Source organism: Peromyscus californicus, unplaced genomic scaffold (genome assembly GCF_007827085.1).
Source record: "Peromyscus californicus insignis strain IS unplaced genomic scaffold, ASM782708v3 Scaffold_5__1_contigs__length_169319896, whole genome shotgun sequence".
Lineage (NCBI taxonomy): Eukaryota > Metazoa > Chordata > Mammalia > Rodentia > Cricetidae > Peromyscus > Peromyscus californicus.
Window position 1 is genome coordinate 128,355,764 of NW_026294573.1, and position 17,766 is coordinate 128,373,529.

The 17,766-nt window shown below is 42.0% G+C and overlaps 1 protein-coding gene across 1 annotated transcript in view; it reads right to left on the reverse strand.

Moving 5' to 3' along the window:
- The window catches only part of Pde7a (phosphodiesterase 7A), a 116,394-nt gene that overhangs the window by 51,167 nt on the left and 47,461 nt on the right, over positions 1-17,766 (reverse strand). Inside the window, exons 2-3 of the mRNA XM_052718751.1 lie at positions 6,335-6,395; positions 3,418-3,501 (exon numbers count right to left, since the gene is read on the reverse strand). Of these exons, the coding sequence (XP_052574711.1) occupies positions 3,418-3,501; positions 6,335-6,395 (145 nt within the window). The remainder of the gene's footprint in view (positions 1-3,417; positions 3,502-6,334; positions 6,396-17,766) is intronic.

Below are 17,766 nucleotides of genomic sequence, written 5' to 3' on the forward strand. Positions count from 1 at the left end.
CTTTTAAAAGGTTGGGTTACCTGAACGTTCAAACCTACCCTGCAAAGTCAACTACGTGCAGGTGCCTTTACCAAGTCAAGATCCCAGGAAGTAAATGAGCTTATGGCTGCAGGTGTCTAGGCAGAAGGGCACTTCATAAGGAGCAGAGAGAAAGAAAAACTTTGCCTCCACAGAAATAAACCAGATATTTCCACCTTGTATGAAAAGAAGAAACACTCTACAAGGAAGAGCCCTGACAAGTCATGGCTAGCTACCCCTGAAGGTCGTGGCAGTTCAAGTTTAGTGCATACATGCAGACCTAAGGGTTACACATTTCACTTATCATCCAATCTGGCAATCTTTAACTCGGAAAAGGAATATGTAACAATCTATAAACTTATCTCCACCAGCAGCACATTTAGTCAGTCTTCTCTTATTTTTAGATTATGTCTTATTTCTTCCTGGCTTCACAATGATGTAAGAATTCCCTACTATTCCATTCCATCCCTTCCCCACCAAAATTTACCATTTGGCCTCCTATTTGAAACTTCTAGCATCCTTTATAGCAATCTTATTTCCCAGATCTTCTTTTACTGTATTTAGTGAAACTCTGGGGGTGTATGAGAGAGAAGACCCCTAAACCAATACATCAGAGACAGATGTCTCCAACAGTCTTAGGACCAGAGGATTTTATAGCAGACTCCTCAAAAGTTTAAAAGACTGATAGTTTGAAAGCTGTTCAAACTTCAGATCATAAAAATGGAACCAAGCAAAGTAATTTTATAAAGGAAGAAGTCTTTTTAAGAGCAAATGCAACATTCTTACTGGAATGTCAGTCAGTAATAAAATCTTTTAACACCGTCAACAAACAAGAATGCCCTCAGTAAAGGAACCAGCAATAACTCAACAGTAAGCTGTTTTCTGTGAACTAGCCACACTGCCCAGTTCGAGGAGGGAGCAGAGAAGCTCGGTCCTATAGACACTTTCCCTTGTAGATCTCTAGAATTTATTCTTTATATTGACCACCCGAATCTTCTCTCCTCTACTCTTAGTACTGTAATCAATCACACTGACTTTCTTCAATGCTTAAAGCAATCTTACGTTCCAAGCAAAAATCTCTCAGTCTTCCAATCCATTACAGATGTAACCTGACATGCTCTTTGGAACGCTTCATCTTACACAGGCGTGATTCGGCTGTAACTATTCTTTCATATTCATGTAGGCAGTATCGAGACTATGCTAGCCTTAAGAATAAATCTAAGTGTATTCTGTTTCCTCTACTTCGGCTTTATTTTTTGTAGCACTTCACAGCTAAGGTCTTTCCTTTCTCTTCTAGCTTCTTGGTTCCTTTGCTCAGCAGGCCCCCACCTCGCAGCTCCTGACGTCAGCCTCTCCTGTAAACAGGTCTGCTACCCCAGCCTCAGGATGCCCCGAAGCCCAAGGGCTACAAGAGCACCCCACACAGCTGCTCCAATTGGAGAGGACGGTACGACAGGAAGTGGAGGTCGGTACGACAGGAAGTGGAGGTCTCCTCCCTGGCAAACTGGTAACTGCCCCTCTGCAGGTACAGGTTTTGCCTCTTCTACAACTTTTGCTATTTTCTCTTTGACTTTGGATTTCACAGTTGTGTTAGGAACCACCTAAGCACGCTTTTTCTTCAATGTTTCTCTGCTTTGCAGCGCGTTTACCCATCCACCCCAGAGTTCCCCAGAATTTTCTTGAGTGCAAGCAGCGAGAAATATTAGATAGAAGTATTCAGATTGTGGAGATAAACAGATAGAAAATACAGGATAGCCTCAAGAGGGCCTGGAACCTATTCCAGGGTATTTATAGAGACACCAGGGGTGGAGCAAAAGACCTCCTCCCCCAGCACAGTCAAGTGCAGACCATCTCAGACACCTGCACTCAGGCCCGTGGTCCTAATCATCCTCAATTCGGACCTGCTGGGTAAAGCCATGAGGAACCTGAAAACGGGCTCCCACACTGCTTTAGGCTTAAAATACTTCTTGATCTGCATTTGAAAAGGTGGCTGTTCTATGACAGCAGCTTTGAGTCATTTGTTACTGTAGGAAGAAGTGATCCTTCAAGGCAGCCCCGGTGTCCCTGTACACTCTCACTGGGTGTGCAAAGACTGAGAAGCCGCTAACACGCTGCCACTAGCATCTGTTCTTGGGATGCTTGGTACAGACTGCAACCACCTTGACATAACGAGTGCGTAAGATATTTCAAAGTCAGGATTCATTTCCAGCCTTACGAAGTGCTTCGGGGTTTCACTCAAGCACCGAGGTAAAACATGAGCTGCTCCCTCAGCCCATGCAAAGGTGGCAGGCTGTAAAGCCCTGCTTCTGCTTTTCGAACAGTAAGTGTCCAGTGGAAGGAAGCGCTGGGCACCTTATCCCCTTTCTCAGAATCAGCACATGACCCTTCAGGGGAAGGGTGGGTGACTCACAATGCTAAGCTCTCCTCCCCACCTCATTATATTCTGAATTATTTAGGTTGTTTTTTATATTCTGTCAAGTTTGGCTTCATTTTTTAGAGTGTTAATGTATATTACTAAACATTACCAAAAGCCGAACGAGTCCAAAACTAGATTTAACACATTGAGTGTTTCAGAGTTTTATCCCTTGTTCCCCTTTCTCTCCACTAAGATCAAGACACACACAAAATGTTTTTAAAATATGCTATTCTATCAGTATTTTTAAATAAACCAAAAAGATGACACTTCATTCAACTTCTAAAATACTATTACAAAATGTTATTTGCATAAAAATGCTGATGTTATCTCAAGTAAAGAAGAAAATCAGTAACAGAAACACCTACAATCTAATTTAGCTGGAAGTGTGGTTCAATTGGTGGAGTGCTTGCTGGGCATGCACGGAGCCTTAGGTTTGATCTCCAGCACCTCAGAGACCAGGCACAGTAACTCACGCCTATATGTAAGGCCCAGGAGGGAGGGAGAGGCAGAAAAATAGATGTTCAAGGTCATCTTGGGCAACACAGTGAGCATGAGGCCAGCCTGAGCTACATGAGACCCTGAGTCAAAAACAAAGTCCTAATCATTATTCTCTTCTAGTTTCTCTCTCTCTCTCTCTGTTTTTTTGTTTTGTTTTGTTTTGTTTTTGAGACAGGGTTTCTCTGTATAGCTTTGTGCCTTTCCTGAAACTCACTCTGTAGCCCAGGCTGGCCTCGAACTCACGGAGATCCGCCTGCCTCTGCCTCCCGAGTGCTGGGATTAAAGGCGTGCGCCACCACTGCCAGGCTCATTATCTCTATTTTTTAACGTTATCTAGAAATATAGTATAATTTATGAGCTTATGTTTTTAAAAAGTCAGAATATAATACAGCATTTTTTTTCTTCCTTGTATTCTTTCTCCCTGAGAAAATTAAATGCTATGAAGACCAAAACTTGAGTTTTGAAAACATGAGAGAAATACGTACAGTGAAAAACACGGAAGTCAATATATGGGTGTGAACCTCTTCTTTCTGCTTCAAATCCTGCACGGCTTCTTACGCGGACATCTCCTGGACAGTCAGGAACAAATGTAAGTTTAGAAAGGCCCATGTGGGATCCTACTCCTCAGTATGGCCCCGTCACAGGAGGCCAGTGAGGAAGGTAACAGGTTAGTATAGCAACATACATACATGTGAAAATGTCACAATGAAACCAATGACTGTATGCTAAAAAATAATCCAAACAAAATAAGCTGAATGAATGGTTAAGAACTGGCTTATTTGGAGGAGGTAATAAGATTTCAGTATTGAGTTGTAAGTCTGGGTTAGAAAACTTCTAAAAATTTCATTCTTTAATAATTATCTATATTTTAAAGGTCATTTCATAAGTCTGATGGGGCTGAACCAATCACCATAAAAGGCCAGTGGGAAACAAAATCTGTTTCACAGAAGAAAATCCTAAAACAAAACTTCAAAAGCCATAGCAAGAAGCAGGCATCCACCACCACACCTGCTCTGCTGAGGCGGGCACACTGGACTGCCCACAAAGAGTATGCACACGGGAAATTTGATTACTCCCAAGCAGCCTGCAAGGCCTCTGTGCACTGGAAATCTCTCTCCTCACCCGAGGTTTTTAGCAAGTTCTTAAACTTTTGTTTTTACCTGTTTGATGCTGTTCTTACATAAATGCACATGATTTTCAGATAATTTCATGACCAATTACCAGGTACTCATTGTATCACAGGCATTGTTAAATTCTGCAATCAAACCTAAAGAAGAACCTTAGTTCCCATTCTGTGGATGCAGAAATTGGGCTTTGGTGGATCAAATCGCATTTCCATGCCTCGAGTTAGTGCAAATGACAAGCAGTACTTAAACCCACGGTTCAAAACGCAGCACCTTCCTGTTAATGCTGCCACAGAGAGCAAGTTCATAACAAGGAGAGCCTTGTAACCTCCTGTGCTCCTAAAACTCTGACTTCTTGAGGCTCTCCCTTCATCAACTGTGACTCCATCTTTATCTACCAAGGCCTCTTTTATGTAGTGACTCCTCATTACGACAAAAGTTTGCCGAGTACATGTCAGACCCAGCACATACCAGTGCACAGTTTACCTTCTCGGGGACAGACAAATAAAACAAACACATAACTCCTTTCTACGGGGGAGGGGGAGAGGCTATAAAGTAAGAGGAATGGGGAATGGAGGGATGGGACGGGACAGTGTCACTGAAGAGGTGTCTAAACAGGGACCTGTGGCGAGTGAGCCTGAAGGCTATCAGTGGAAAGAGGTTTCCAAGCACAAGCAAGAGCAAGCGTGAACACCCTAGGCCAGGAGCACACTTGGTGTGTTCGCAGCCAAGGGAAAAGGCCAGCATGGCAGGAGCACTGGGCGAGGGAACTTGGGAAGAGTGAGCTCAAAGAGGCATCAGGCTGGATCCCACTGGACACTGGTATCCAGCATACCAGCTTTGGCGTTGCTCTAAGGCTGAAGTCCTCAGAGTCTTCTGAACACACAGTTAACATGACTTCAGATGACTTTACTGATGGAAAAGGTTCACCTTGGTTGTGTAGACCACAGTTCCGGAAGACCAATTAAGGGCCAAGTTCAAGAAGGAAGGCAATACCATGGTTTAGATCGGGCAGAAACACCATCAGGATGCAGCCAGGCTGGTTATTTGAAGCAGGACTAGTCAATGAACTAGACATAGAGTATATAAGAAACAGGAGTCAAGAATGACTTCCTTTTGGGAGAATGGAGTTATATCTATTGAGATGATAAGACTACAAATGTGGAAAACAAATATTCCCAGTCCTGTTAAAAGTTTGAAGTACCCATCATATACCCATAGAAATAGAGTAAATATGTCTAAGGATTTGTTTCAAGGGTAAAAGAGCCATAAACATCTTTTTTAAGAGACAAGGGAAGAGGTAGAACAGAGTGGAAGTGGGTAAAACACAAAAGATATGAACTAAACTAAAGAGGAAGGAGTAAGAGCGAAAACAGAACTTCGGGATACATTTGGGCTTAAGCGTATAGAGTCCGTGAAGGACTCAAAAGAAAGGACAGACGCAGATAAACTGTAAGGGATCAGCCCGGCATCTCAGAGCTGGGGGCGGAGCTCTGAACACGAGGAGAAAAGCCAGGGGCAACTTCTCAAAGATGAGCAAATATGCCTACCAGGATCTAACTGTGCGTGTTTAATAGTGTGAAATAAAGCGCAAGGGAAGTGTCTGGCTGAAGAGGGAACGCCGGCAAGGGCAGGAAGGAAAAATGTCCACATATGTGCAGCTGGTTACACTGACTTGTGAAACGAGGTAATAGATAAGAATCTTAAGCACCAAGTCCTCTCAGTAAGCCCCCCGAGAACAAAATGAAGACTACCTAATAGGAATTTCCCAGATTCGTCTTCATCCATGCTGGCATGCACTGCTTTATTTAGCAGCTCTAGAAACCTGTTTTCCACGAAGAATGCTCCAAAACAGTTAAAAGCTGTACGCTAAGAATACTGTCCTACTAAACCAGACTTCTAAATTGTCTAACTCTAAACTGCCTCTATTTATTCATCACATTCTGTACTAGTTTTCAGATGCTAGACTTCAATTTCTTTCTTTCTTTCTCTCTCTCTCTCTTTTTTTTTTTTTTTTTTTGGTTTTTTGAGACAGGGTTTCTCTGTGTAGCTTTGGAGCCTGTCCTGGAACACACTCTGTTGCCCAGGCTGGCCTCGAACCCACAGAGATCTGCCTGGCTCTGCCTCCCGAGTGCTGGGATTAAAGGCGTGTGCCAACAACGCCCGGCTTAGACTTCAATTTCTGTTACAAGTAATGAAAAGGCTACTTAATGAAAGATACCTCATCCCAAATAATGTGACTACAAAATTAACTGGTACTGATACAGATTGTGCTTACCTAGCATACGAATATATAACGCAGTCTGATCAGAACTGTCATAGGAAATAGCTCCACGTCTCTGGAAAAAAAAAAGCATACATTTTAGTACATGATAATGAAATATCTAAAATTTAATTAGTAAACATGCATTTATTATTTATTACATATTATTTGCAAAGCATTGTGCAAAAAAGGTTGAATCTACAAAATCCGCTCTGGAAATCTCCAGCTGGAGGAAAGGAAAATACAGTACAACATGGCTGAGAACTACCATGACAAATGGCTACAAGAGAAAAAGGTTTGTGACGCACAAGCTGATTTCTTTTGGAGGTGTGGGAGGCTGAGAACAGACCCCAGAGACTCTGGCATGCTAAGAAAGCACTCTATCATTGAGTTCTATCTCCAGTTCTACAAAAGGCTGTTTCTTTTTAAAAAAAAAAAAAATCACGAGTTACCCAGTGGAAGAGAGAGAGGGTAAAGGCAATCTACTGGTGTTCAGGTCCATCTCCAAGCCCCACTGGTGTTCAGGTCCATCTCCAAGCCCCAGGTCTTTATATGTTAGAAGAGTGACTATTTCACGTCCCACTCACAATCCTCCAATGGCTCCCACTACACTGGAGATGAGCCCACGTTCTCGGGTCCACGGCCTCCAGGATCTGCTTCTGGCTGTTCTTGTCCTAGCACACCCCTCCCCACTATGATGCAGCCACGCGGTCCTTCCTCCTCTCACGGTGCCCAAGGCGGCCTTCACACTGCTGCCCCCTGCCTGCTGCCTGAGGCATTGCCATTCCTGCTTCTTTCTTTTTTTTTGAAGATTTATTTATTTATTATGTATACAGTATTCTGCCTGCATGTATCCCTACAGGCCAGAAGAGGGTGCCAGATCTCATTACAGATGGCTGTGAGCCACCATGTAGGTGCTGGGAATTGAACTCAGGACCTCTGGAAGAGCAGCCAGTGCTCTTAACCTCTGAGCCATCTCTCCATTCCTGTTTCTTATGGTCTGGATGGAACAATCTCAGACATCCCTGACTCCCAAAGCTGCAGCCGTCTGAGAACTATGTTCTCCTGCAGTACCCCACAGCACTGGCTCCATTTGCTACTGCCTTTAAAGCAACAAATGCCATTGACTGCTTATAAAAATAAATAAAAATAAAAACAGTAACAACAAAACAGCTGGGCACGGTGGCACACACCTTCAATCCCAGCACTCAGGAGGCAGGGGTAGCTCAGCTTCCATGTAGCATTTGGCTAGTATTATCCTATTTGCTCTGTATTAAAATAGAAATTCCACAGAAGCTGGAACCTTATCTGTATCAGTTACCACAGTATCCTGGCCTCTAAAATAGGAACTACCACTTAGTAAATAAATAATAACAACACTTTGTCAACAAATGCACTTGTTGCAAATAAAAGTTAGGAGCTGAGGAGTAAATGAACAGTTACTGATAGAGCTGATACAAATGAATACACTTCAAAACCTGGACGGCAAAACTGACCCAGCCTCTGATCGGCATCTAAGTTCTGTGCCAGCCAGCACCTGAAGCACGGCTGGCTACCCAGATTCTGACCAAAACCCAACATTCAGTCAGACTGGCACCTGGCACACCAAAACTAGAGAAGGAGCCGGTGAGATGACCCAGTAGGCGAAGGTGCTTGCTGCCAATCCTGACGGCCTGGGTTCAATCCCCTAGACTAACACAGCAGGAAGAGAGATTCCTTCAAGGTGCTCTCTGCCCTCTACAGGCATGCTGCGGTGTGTAAGTCCACACACACACACACACACACACACACACTTGATCACAGTACATTAAAACAAAACTGTCTGAGACAGGGTCTCACTATGTAGCCCTGGCTGTCCTGGAACTTGCGTGTAGACCAGGCTGTCCTCGAACTCACAGAGATCTGCCTGCCTCTGCCTCCTGAGTGCTGGGATTAAAGGTGTGCGCCACCACCGCCTGGCTGTTTTTAGAGCAGTCAATACAGTTAGTTCCTTTAAAGGCAGTAGAATTGGAGCCAGTACCACGGGGTACTGTACGGTGATATGATACTACAAAGACCTGAGGAGCCAACCGGGGCGGGTGCGGGGCAATACTTTTTTTTTTTTTTTTTTTTTTGGTGTATGTATTAAAAAGAAAAAAAAGAAAAGAAAAGATAGAAAGGAGAGCTGCTCAACCTCATCAACAAAAGTGTACACTGAAGTCATGTAATCCCAGTTCTACTCATCAGATTACTGACCTTCTATCCCACACAACTTTAGCTGGGATTTACAGGCACTTAACATGTTTGTATCTGCAAATCTCCAGGGAGGTAAGAATATTGGCTTAAAAAAATAATTATAAAAAGTTTACTTTAAGTGATTACACAGAATTGGTATGCAAAACCACTCCTCCAAATATTATGTTTATATTTTTTTTTGGTATGTGTGTGCGTGTGTGTGTGCGTGTGTGTGTGTGTGTGTGTGTGTGTGTGTGTGTGTGTGTGTGTGTGAAGGTGTAAAGGCTAGAGGTCAATCTCCAGAGATATACCTCAGGCATCATCCACCTTGTTTTGTGGAATAGTCTCTCACTTGGCCTAGAACTCACCAAGTAGGCTAGACTGACTGGCCAGAGTCCCGGGATCCGCCCGCCTGTGTGACTGAGTCCTCAGGGCTGGAATTACAGGCACGCACCAACAAGTCTGGCAGCCCCTGCGGGTCATGAGGCTTGACCACAGCACTTGACCAGTTGGGCTAGCCCCTCTGCCCCAAGTTAGAGTCTTAATGCTAACTTATCATTTTAGGAAAAAAACAAACAAAAACAAACAAACAAACAAAAAAACCAAAGGCTGAAACCTTGTATGACTTAATCTTAAAAGGTTCATGGGGGCTGGAGAGATGGCTCAGAGGTTAAGAGCACTGACTGCTCTTCCAGAGGTCCTGAGTTCAATTCCCAGCACTCACATGGTGGCTCACAACCATCTGTAATGAGATCTGGCGCCCTCTTCTGTGTACATAATAAATAAATCTTAAAAAAAAAAAAGTTTGTGAAATGTAGAACAAACCTTTCAACCAAAATTAAATTCTATCAATATCCATTGTCTCCAAGGAGAATGGAACTTTTTAATGCATAGCTTTTGTGCTTTTAAAATTTTATAGCATGTATAGTTATTACATTTCACAAAGTAAATAAAATAAAATGTGGAAATCATCTAAAAAAAACCCTACCAAGAAAATATGATCTCAAGTAGCAATGAACTAATGCATACAGAACATATCCCTGACCCCATCGTACCAGCGTCTGAAACAGCTGCTGTTCCATAGCAAGCTAGTCATTCTGGAGTAAAAAGCCACAGCTATCACCTGATATTAAGACGACACTCAGCTGGGATTACAGTCATCTCCAAATGCTCAGTTTACTAGGTTACAGGCCTCACTGGCAGGCTAATGGTAAGCCAGTCTGGAAAGAGCGTATGAGGCAATAATATTTCTATGGCTAAAACCTATTAATGAAACCACAGACATCAATATGTAATAACTTAACAGAGCCATACCTATCAATCTGGTAGTGTCAACAACTTGGTGAAACAGTCAGTTAAAATGAAATTTGACGTGCTCTTCTCTACGAGGGGTGGTCGGCATTACTGCTTTTACCGTAGGGTACATATCTACCCAAACAGCCACTTTTTAAAGGCAAAGGTCTCCCTGATTACATCACATAAGGAGCAGCTGAAGACACATGTCAGCTCTGCAGTAACACATGTTAAAGCCAGGTAATGTCAATGTTAAAGCTGGGTGATGGTAAAGCCAAGCACACTAATTATACTGGAAGGCAAACATTTCGGAAGCATGTATGGAAGCACTAGACATTAAAATGGCAGGGCCTCTACTAATTTGGGCAAAAAGGGTAAAATTTAATGTATCTCAATTAAGTGTATATTGACAATTGCTTAATAAATAAAATATTCAATTTGTACTTACTTAAGGCTAGTCTATAAATACTTAGCCTAAGAGCTATCCTGAATCCCAAGATACAGCACCTACTAAATAAATCCAAATGAAACTAAATTTTGAAAAAAAGAATGGACCCACCAATGAATATAAATCACACATCAACTTCCTCATAAATGAGACTTAATATGAATACCATCAAGTTCTCGCTGTGAGCAATCTAGGTAATCTAAAGTAACTCACTTTGGGAAATGAGTTATACTATACACTATGAATTAGAGTAAAATTTTATTCCATGTAAGAGTGTTACTTTCAAAAATGTGCTTTATACACCAAGACACGAGCTTCACAAATGTTTCTTAACTTTTCTTAACTAAGGAGCTTGTTTTAAAGCCCCATACTGGTAGAATTGTATTTTGGGTAAAAACAGTAGAGCAAAGTTCACCAAAGTCCTGTGTCCGCATCAGTCCTGAAGGCCTCTGGGCTGCGCCCACACCCCACTGCACTCTCCAGCAAATGGAAATACCCAAGGCTTCCACTCGTGACTCTTCTAATTTAGCCATCCTGGGAACAGCTTGTAAAGCAAACCAGTATAGGTCAAAACATGGGCGAGGCTGAGCTAATCAGCAACGACAGCCGCAGCAGAGACGCGTTACAGCAAAGGCTCCCTCCCAAGAACCATGGCCCTCTCAGAGCTGCCTGAGACACCCGTGTGCCCTGGAACCGAGTGAATCATTCTTCCATAAAGACTTCTTTTAGAGGGAAAGGACAAAAGGTATAGAAGTTGTTCCCAATATTAGTTAATACATAACTTTTAAAGACAGGCACGGTAAAAGCAACAACAGATAATGTTCTAGGTGTTTTCATATAAAATCCCATTTAATCCACACAAGAATTCTGTACACTAGCCTTTATCCCCACTTCGCAGACAGGTAAACTGAGTTAATGGATTTAAATACAATAGCTCTAAATGAAGTTTCTAGAAACCACATTGGAAAATTACACCATGTACGCAACAGATGAAACACGACCAAAGTTCCAGAACCACTTTTCCCAATACAGCAAAACAAGTGTTTAGAATACAAGTCTCTTAACACGAACTAAGAAGGCAGGCTTTTGTCTAACTGCCTAACCAAACACCACCTTCATCTTTCTAGTCTTCTGTCCAACATGTGTTCTAAAAAAAACTAGGCGTCAGCATTTTTAAAAAATTAAGTTCTGGTGGTCATTGAAAAAGCGGGGCTCTGCAACCATCTCCAGCATGACGAATACATTATTAACACAAACTTGACCTTCATCCCACAACTTGGCAAGCCAAACCTTTAAAAAGGAGCAAAGAGCCGTCAGCAAAACAAAACAATCCTTAGGTTTTCTAACACCAGGAGTTTTTAGAGTGTGCCGGATTTCTGAAGAAACGTCTTTGATCAAATGCACTGACAAGAGAGCACCACTTCAAATACAAGACAAGCGCGTTTAGAATGCTGTGATTCAAGGTGAACAATTACATAGCAGCCTTACAGCGTTGCTTGAAAAAGGACATTCACTTTATAGGCACTTTCTGTTGCTTAGCAAACAATGGCTGCCTTGTGAATTTTAACTTAATATTTGCCACCTTCTTAATACAGAAAGAAAAGAAGCTGCATGGTAGACGAAAGATGGAACTGTTTCTACGAAAATGTAGGAAATGATTTCAGTGTGAACTGAAGTGTCTGAACTCCAGCTTTGACTGGCTCAGGTGGCCAGTTGGCTAACTCACTCTTCTCAAGTATTTCTCAACTGAATTCACCTTCAAAACAACAGCTCATAATTATAGTTTTGTGGATGTATTTTAGCTAAGGTCCAAGACTTAAGAGAGACCATACGATGGAGTGGGTTTTGGTTTACAAAGCTTGCCACTGTTTAGAATATCCTCAATAATTATACTTTACATATAAACATCAGTCAATCCTTTTTCTCAAAAAGAAAATATTTAAAATATGTGTACTCAAAATCTGGCTTGTTTAATTCTATAATCTTCAAAGTCAAACTTCTTTAAAGGCAGGGCACTGGGCAGGCTATTTGCTTCTAAGGAATGATACCATAAAAAGCCCGTAAGAGCAATGAAGTGAGGTAAAGAAACAAAACAAAACAAAACCCCACAAAGAGCAATTTTAAACCTTTTCACTGACAGAACTCACAGCTCTTTGGAATCAGAAAGATTAAAATCAAGACATAAAAAGGAGATATTACACACCTATGAAATATGCAAATTAATGATTAATGCCACAATCCTAAGAGCAAAAACACCCTACCTTAGAGGTGATCCACTTGATCAGAACCAAAGCTAGACACCAGATCAATGTGATTCCCATTGGATCAACCAAAAGCCCACTGCATACTCTCTCCCCGAAACCAGTGAGCAATGGCAAGGAAGACTTCTTCAGGAGTCTGATGAGTAACAGCTGTCCCGAGGCAGGAGCGAGGGGACACTGACTGCCTTCGGACAGTGGTCACCTGACTCCTCTGAGAATGCACTGCCTGGCCAGCCTTTCTGCCCAGCGAATGCTTAACGCCACAACCCCACAGTTGGGATAGGGCACAGGAAATAATGCTGGAAGACAGGGAAAATCTAGCTAGTATAACAATCTCACAAAAGGTCTCAGGCTAGCCCAAACATGTCTATAACCATTCTACAGAGTATTTTGAAACAATTTTCAAAAATACTTGGCAAGGTTAAAACTTTCCTCATTCTTTTCATGCAGGCCAGTTTTGCAAGCATAATACATTTGAAAATATTAGTGCATTTTTTTACTTTACCTCTGAGTATTGAACTTCTTCAATCTTTTATTTCCTTTCAAGCTGGGATTGCTTTTCGACAAGAGTGGCCGTTGGAAATGAGGTCTGAGCTACTTAACATTACACTTCACTCCTTTTGGATTTACTGACAAGGCCAGTGTATTTTCAAATAATAAAAAGTGTTTGTTCTCAAACCCTCGGGCAACCTAGTTCCTGTAATATTCAGGGTGCATGTCTTGCTCTTGTGACTGCAAGTGAGCTGTCCAGGAACAAAGTTTGCCTCTCTCGATCCATCTTCACAACCTCCCAGAGCATCCAGCAGGTTGCAGGTTATTTCTGATGAAAAGCCTCTCATGAAACTTGCACACATTCAGCAAACATTTATTAATCTTCCATTATGTACCAGGCTCCCTGCTAATGACAAGGATGTGGAAATCTGAGTGATTGATCGAAAGCATGGCTCCTGACCTTTCGACAGCTACAGGGTCTGTGCTAACCAAATGGCTGCAAACAAACATGGAATTGCTCGAGACAGAGAAAAGCCTGAGTCTCTACTGCAGAGAGGTGGGCCTCTACTGCTGCAGGCGGGGGGAGCACAGGCCAGACCTGCAGAGCTGTCTGCAACACAGTTTGATTCTAACACCACTTTGGCCAGTGTAACTCAGAGAGGTAGGGCCTGGCTGGGCAGTTAGGACATCACTGCAGAGGCTCCAGAGAGAACAGACGACAGCTGGATGGACAAAAATAAACAGGGAGGAGATGAAAGATTGTGCCATAGACTTCAGTTCACAAGGAGACAATATCATCCACATATCCCCACCTTACAAATGATGACATTAACATATCTGAAAGAACCAAATAATAACGTATTTTTTATTATCCAATTTTCAGTATAAGCGGCTTATTTGGCTTAAAAAATATTTGTGTGTGTGTGTGTGCGTGTGCGTGTGCGTGTGCGTGTGCGTGTGTGTGTCAGAGTAACACTCAGGTAACAGTTCTCTTCTAACTTACAGGATCCAGACTGAACTCAGGTCACTAGGCTTGCACGAAATTGACTCCACCCATGGAGTCATCTCACTAGTCCCAAAGTATTTAAAAGAACTTAATTCTATACCTATCAAAAGTGAAATAAGCATCAATGCACATGTCTAAATTATGATTTTCCTAAATTGAAATTATTCTTAACACAGAAGCACAAACTGTGTACTACAGAAGACACAATAACAAGACGTAACATGCAAATTCTTATTTTGAATTGTGCAAGGATAATTTGTCTCTGATACTCTGCTCCAGTAAGACTCCAACGATCAAAATCAAAGGACTCCCATGCAGGAGGCAGAGGCACAGGGCAGAGAGTGTCTGGCTTAGTACTCTACTCTTCTATAAGAGACCACATGGAGCCAGTGGCTAGTAAGAGTGTGGGGTCATTCTCTGCCACCTAGCTTGGACTCTAAACTTCAAATCAGCCCATCTCTAAGTGCCCAGGAATGTGTCCCTTATCACCTTCAAACTTCTTGCCAATCAGCTGCTTACATGGCTCATTTTAAGAAGCCAAATATAAAATTACTACTTTTGTACACTATTTAAGCATGTTTATTTAATGTGTCTTTGTTTATGGTGAACACATGAACTTGCATTTTCTTTCAGACTAAAAGAGAAGGGCTGAAAGGGGAAGAGATTCAGAAACACTGTTAAAAAAAAAAGGAACAAGAAGAAAAGTAAGCCCCAAGTTCTCTTGTTTAAATGAATTTCTGTTGGGATTATTTTTACCATCTCAAAACTCTACTGGGCTTGGGCATGAGAGCTGCCTTATGCCTTATTCCCTTCCCCCACCTCCCAGCAAGAGCTAGTCATATGTGGTGGTGGCACACACCTGTCATTCCAGTTCTCAGAAGGCTAAAACAGAAGCCTAAATGACATGAGATTTTGCATAAAACAACAAAGCCCTGAGTGTGGGGCATGTAGGTTGGAGGTCGTGCCTTTCTGGCGTGCACATGGGTTTTATCCCAGCATAGCAAAAACCAATTCATAGTGTGTTATCAGTGCTACGCCCTAACCACTCTGGCTCTAACTTGAATCTGGATCTCAATTCCAACATCCCTAAGAGCAGTTCACAGCATGCTAGTGATGTGGAAAGAAACCTCTCACCCGGGACAGGACTAGCAACTAACTGGGCTTTCATTTCTAACATCACCTAAGAGTTTGGCTCTCTACAATGGCGGGACATTCCCACCCCAGTATCCATGTCTTACATGTCTACTGTATGTCTGACACTGTGATACGAAGATAATCAAGACACAATCCTCTCCTATCAGAAAATTTCCTAGTAGACTAAAAAAATATAGCTATTGAATTTACAACTAAAATTACAGTCTTCATTGCTGATAACATGTTTACAGTTCAAAGATTTTGCCCAAATCTCAGGCAATACAGTTCTCTATAAAATATGCTTAACTATCTCAATGTCAGGAACCTAATGGCTTTCTAACTCTTTATTATTTGAGACACACTTACTTAGTTCTAATTTATCTTGGTAAACTCTAAGGCTTCTTGTCATAAAGAAAATGTTTTCCGTAAGACTATAAATAAAGATTCTCATCAAGTTAGTCGTCTGCGTCACTAAGACCAGATCTACTCTTTCACATTACCTTTCTTTAGTGTCTCAAATCCTCAGTGAAACACATAAGTGCAACAAGAAGTTGCTGGACAATTCCAGAAAAATGAGGGCATTAAACACAGCTAAACCTTCGAGACTATTTCAGAATACAAGCAGAAGGTGTACGTACGTCTTTTAAAAGCTTTCTGGGGTTTGTAAGATTAGTGTCTGAAAAACTCAGTTACAAGCAGACCTTATTAGCTTGTGAGGGTGATCAATAAAAAACAAAGTCTGACTTTAATCACTGTTTCCTAGAGGAGTAATCCAAGAGCAGAGTTTATCCAGGGCTCTCTGCCATCCTCAGGACACCTGTCAATCTTGGCAATAGCCTTTAGCTATCCATACAGACACTCAGCATGTCCCTCAACCAAATTAGGCTAACCTCATCTGCATTGACATCAGTGCCTATAATTTTGGAATCTTGCAGACAGAAATAGCTTATCACAGAGTCCTTTATATAAATGTGGTAGAGTGTTTTTAAAAAACTGTAACTGGAATTACGATAGAAAAATGTGGACACTTTTAGTGAAACTCCAATTGTGCGTTACCATCCTGCAGCCTATGGTAGTAACAAGTAAATGAGAGGGAGCTTATTTTGCCTCTTTTACTAAAAGCCACAGGTTAACGTTTTTCAAGTGGCATGAATTTGAAAAACTCAACCCTGGTGGGCTGGTGAGACAGTGCAGTGAGTGGAGGTGCTTGCCATGGTGGGTAAAGGTGCCCTCCAGGCAAGCCTGACACCTGAGTTCAAGCCCTAGAATTCACAGAAAGGTGGAATAGGAGAACCAACCCCAGAATGGTCCTCTTACCTCTGTATATGTTTCGCGACACATGTGCCCTCCCCGTGTGTGTGTGTGTGTGTGTGTGTGTGTGTGTGTGTGTGTGTGTGTACAAGCTCTTACAAGTTAAAAACTTATTGGTTTGTTCTAGATCTGTGGTTTTCAACCTGTGGGTCGCGACCATCAGGAAAAAAAATTTCTGATGGTCTTTGAGACCCCAACCATAAATTTATTTTCATTGATACTTCCTTCATAACTAATTTTGCTACTGAGCAGTGTCTCAGTTCCTAAGTGTTGTGGGATATTTGTATACTGTGTGAAGATGTGTTCTGTGACTAGTGTAATTAGAAGCTGAACGGCTGATACCTAGCAGGAGAGATAGGCAGGACTTCTGGACAGAGAGAGGAAGAGGAGGTAATCGAGGCACACAGGAGACGCCATCGAGGTACAGAACAAGTCAGATACACAGAATGGGAGAGAGGTAAAAGCCACATGGTAGGACACAGATTAATAAAAATATGGGTTAATTTAAGTTACAAGAGCTAGTGGGACAAGCCTAAAATAATGGCCAAGCTTTCATTAATTAATAAGTCTCCCTGTCGTTATTTGTGAGCTGGCGGCTGACAAAAAAGCTTACCAGACCTAAGGCTATAGGGAAATACATGTTTTCTGATGTGTGTCTCAACCCACAGGTTAAGAACTGCTGTTCTAGCTTTACTTATTTGTTTGTTTGTTTGTTTACTTTGGTTTTTTGAGACAGGGTTTCTCCACGTACTTTTGGTGCCTGTCCTGGATCTCACTCTGTACACTCACAGAGATCTGCCTGGCTCTGCCTGCCGAGTGCTGGGATTATGGGATTAAAGACGTGCACCACTGCCGCCTGGCCTCTAAATATATTTATTAACAAATTTATTTTATGTCAAAATGCAGATGATTGTTTAAAATTTAAGACTCAGCAAACTAAAAAAGTGTACTTTGTGTTTCACACACAGCTTTTTTCTGATCTCTATGCCACAGCACATAAGCTATGGAACAAGACAGGGTCAATAAAAGAAGGTTCCACTACTTGGACATGGAGCACTTTCTCTCTGGGAATATGTGCTTGGCCAGTAAGCCATCTTCTCAGGAATGCAGGATTCACGTTGTTCTCATGGATGCCATCAGAGATGGTGCAGCCTTGATGAAATTCAGATACTTCCTTGGTCTAACATGCTAGTAGCTTTAGGCTTACAGCATACCCAGTGTGTGGTCCCTTTTAGTGTCCTCTCTCTATACTTGTGGGATCTATACTGCTATTTTTATCGTTTTCAAT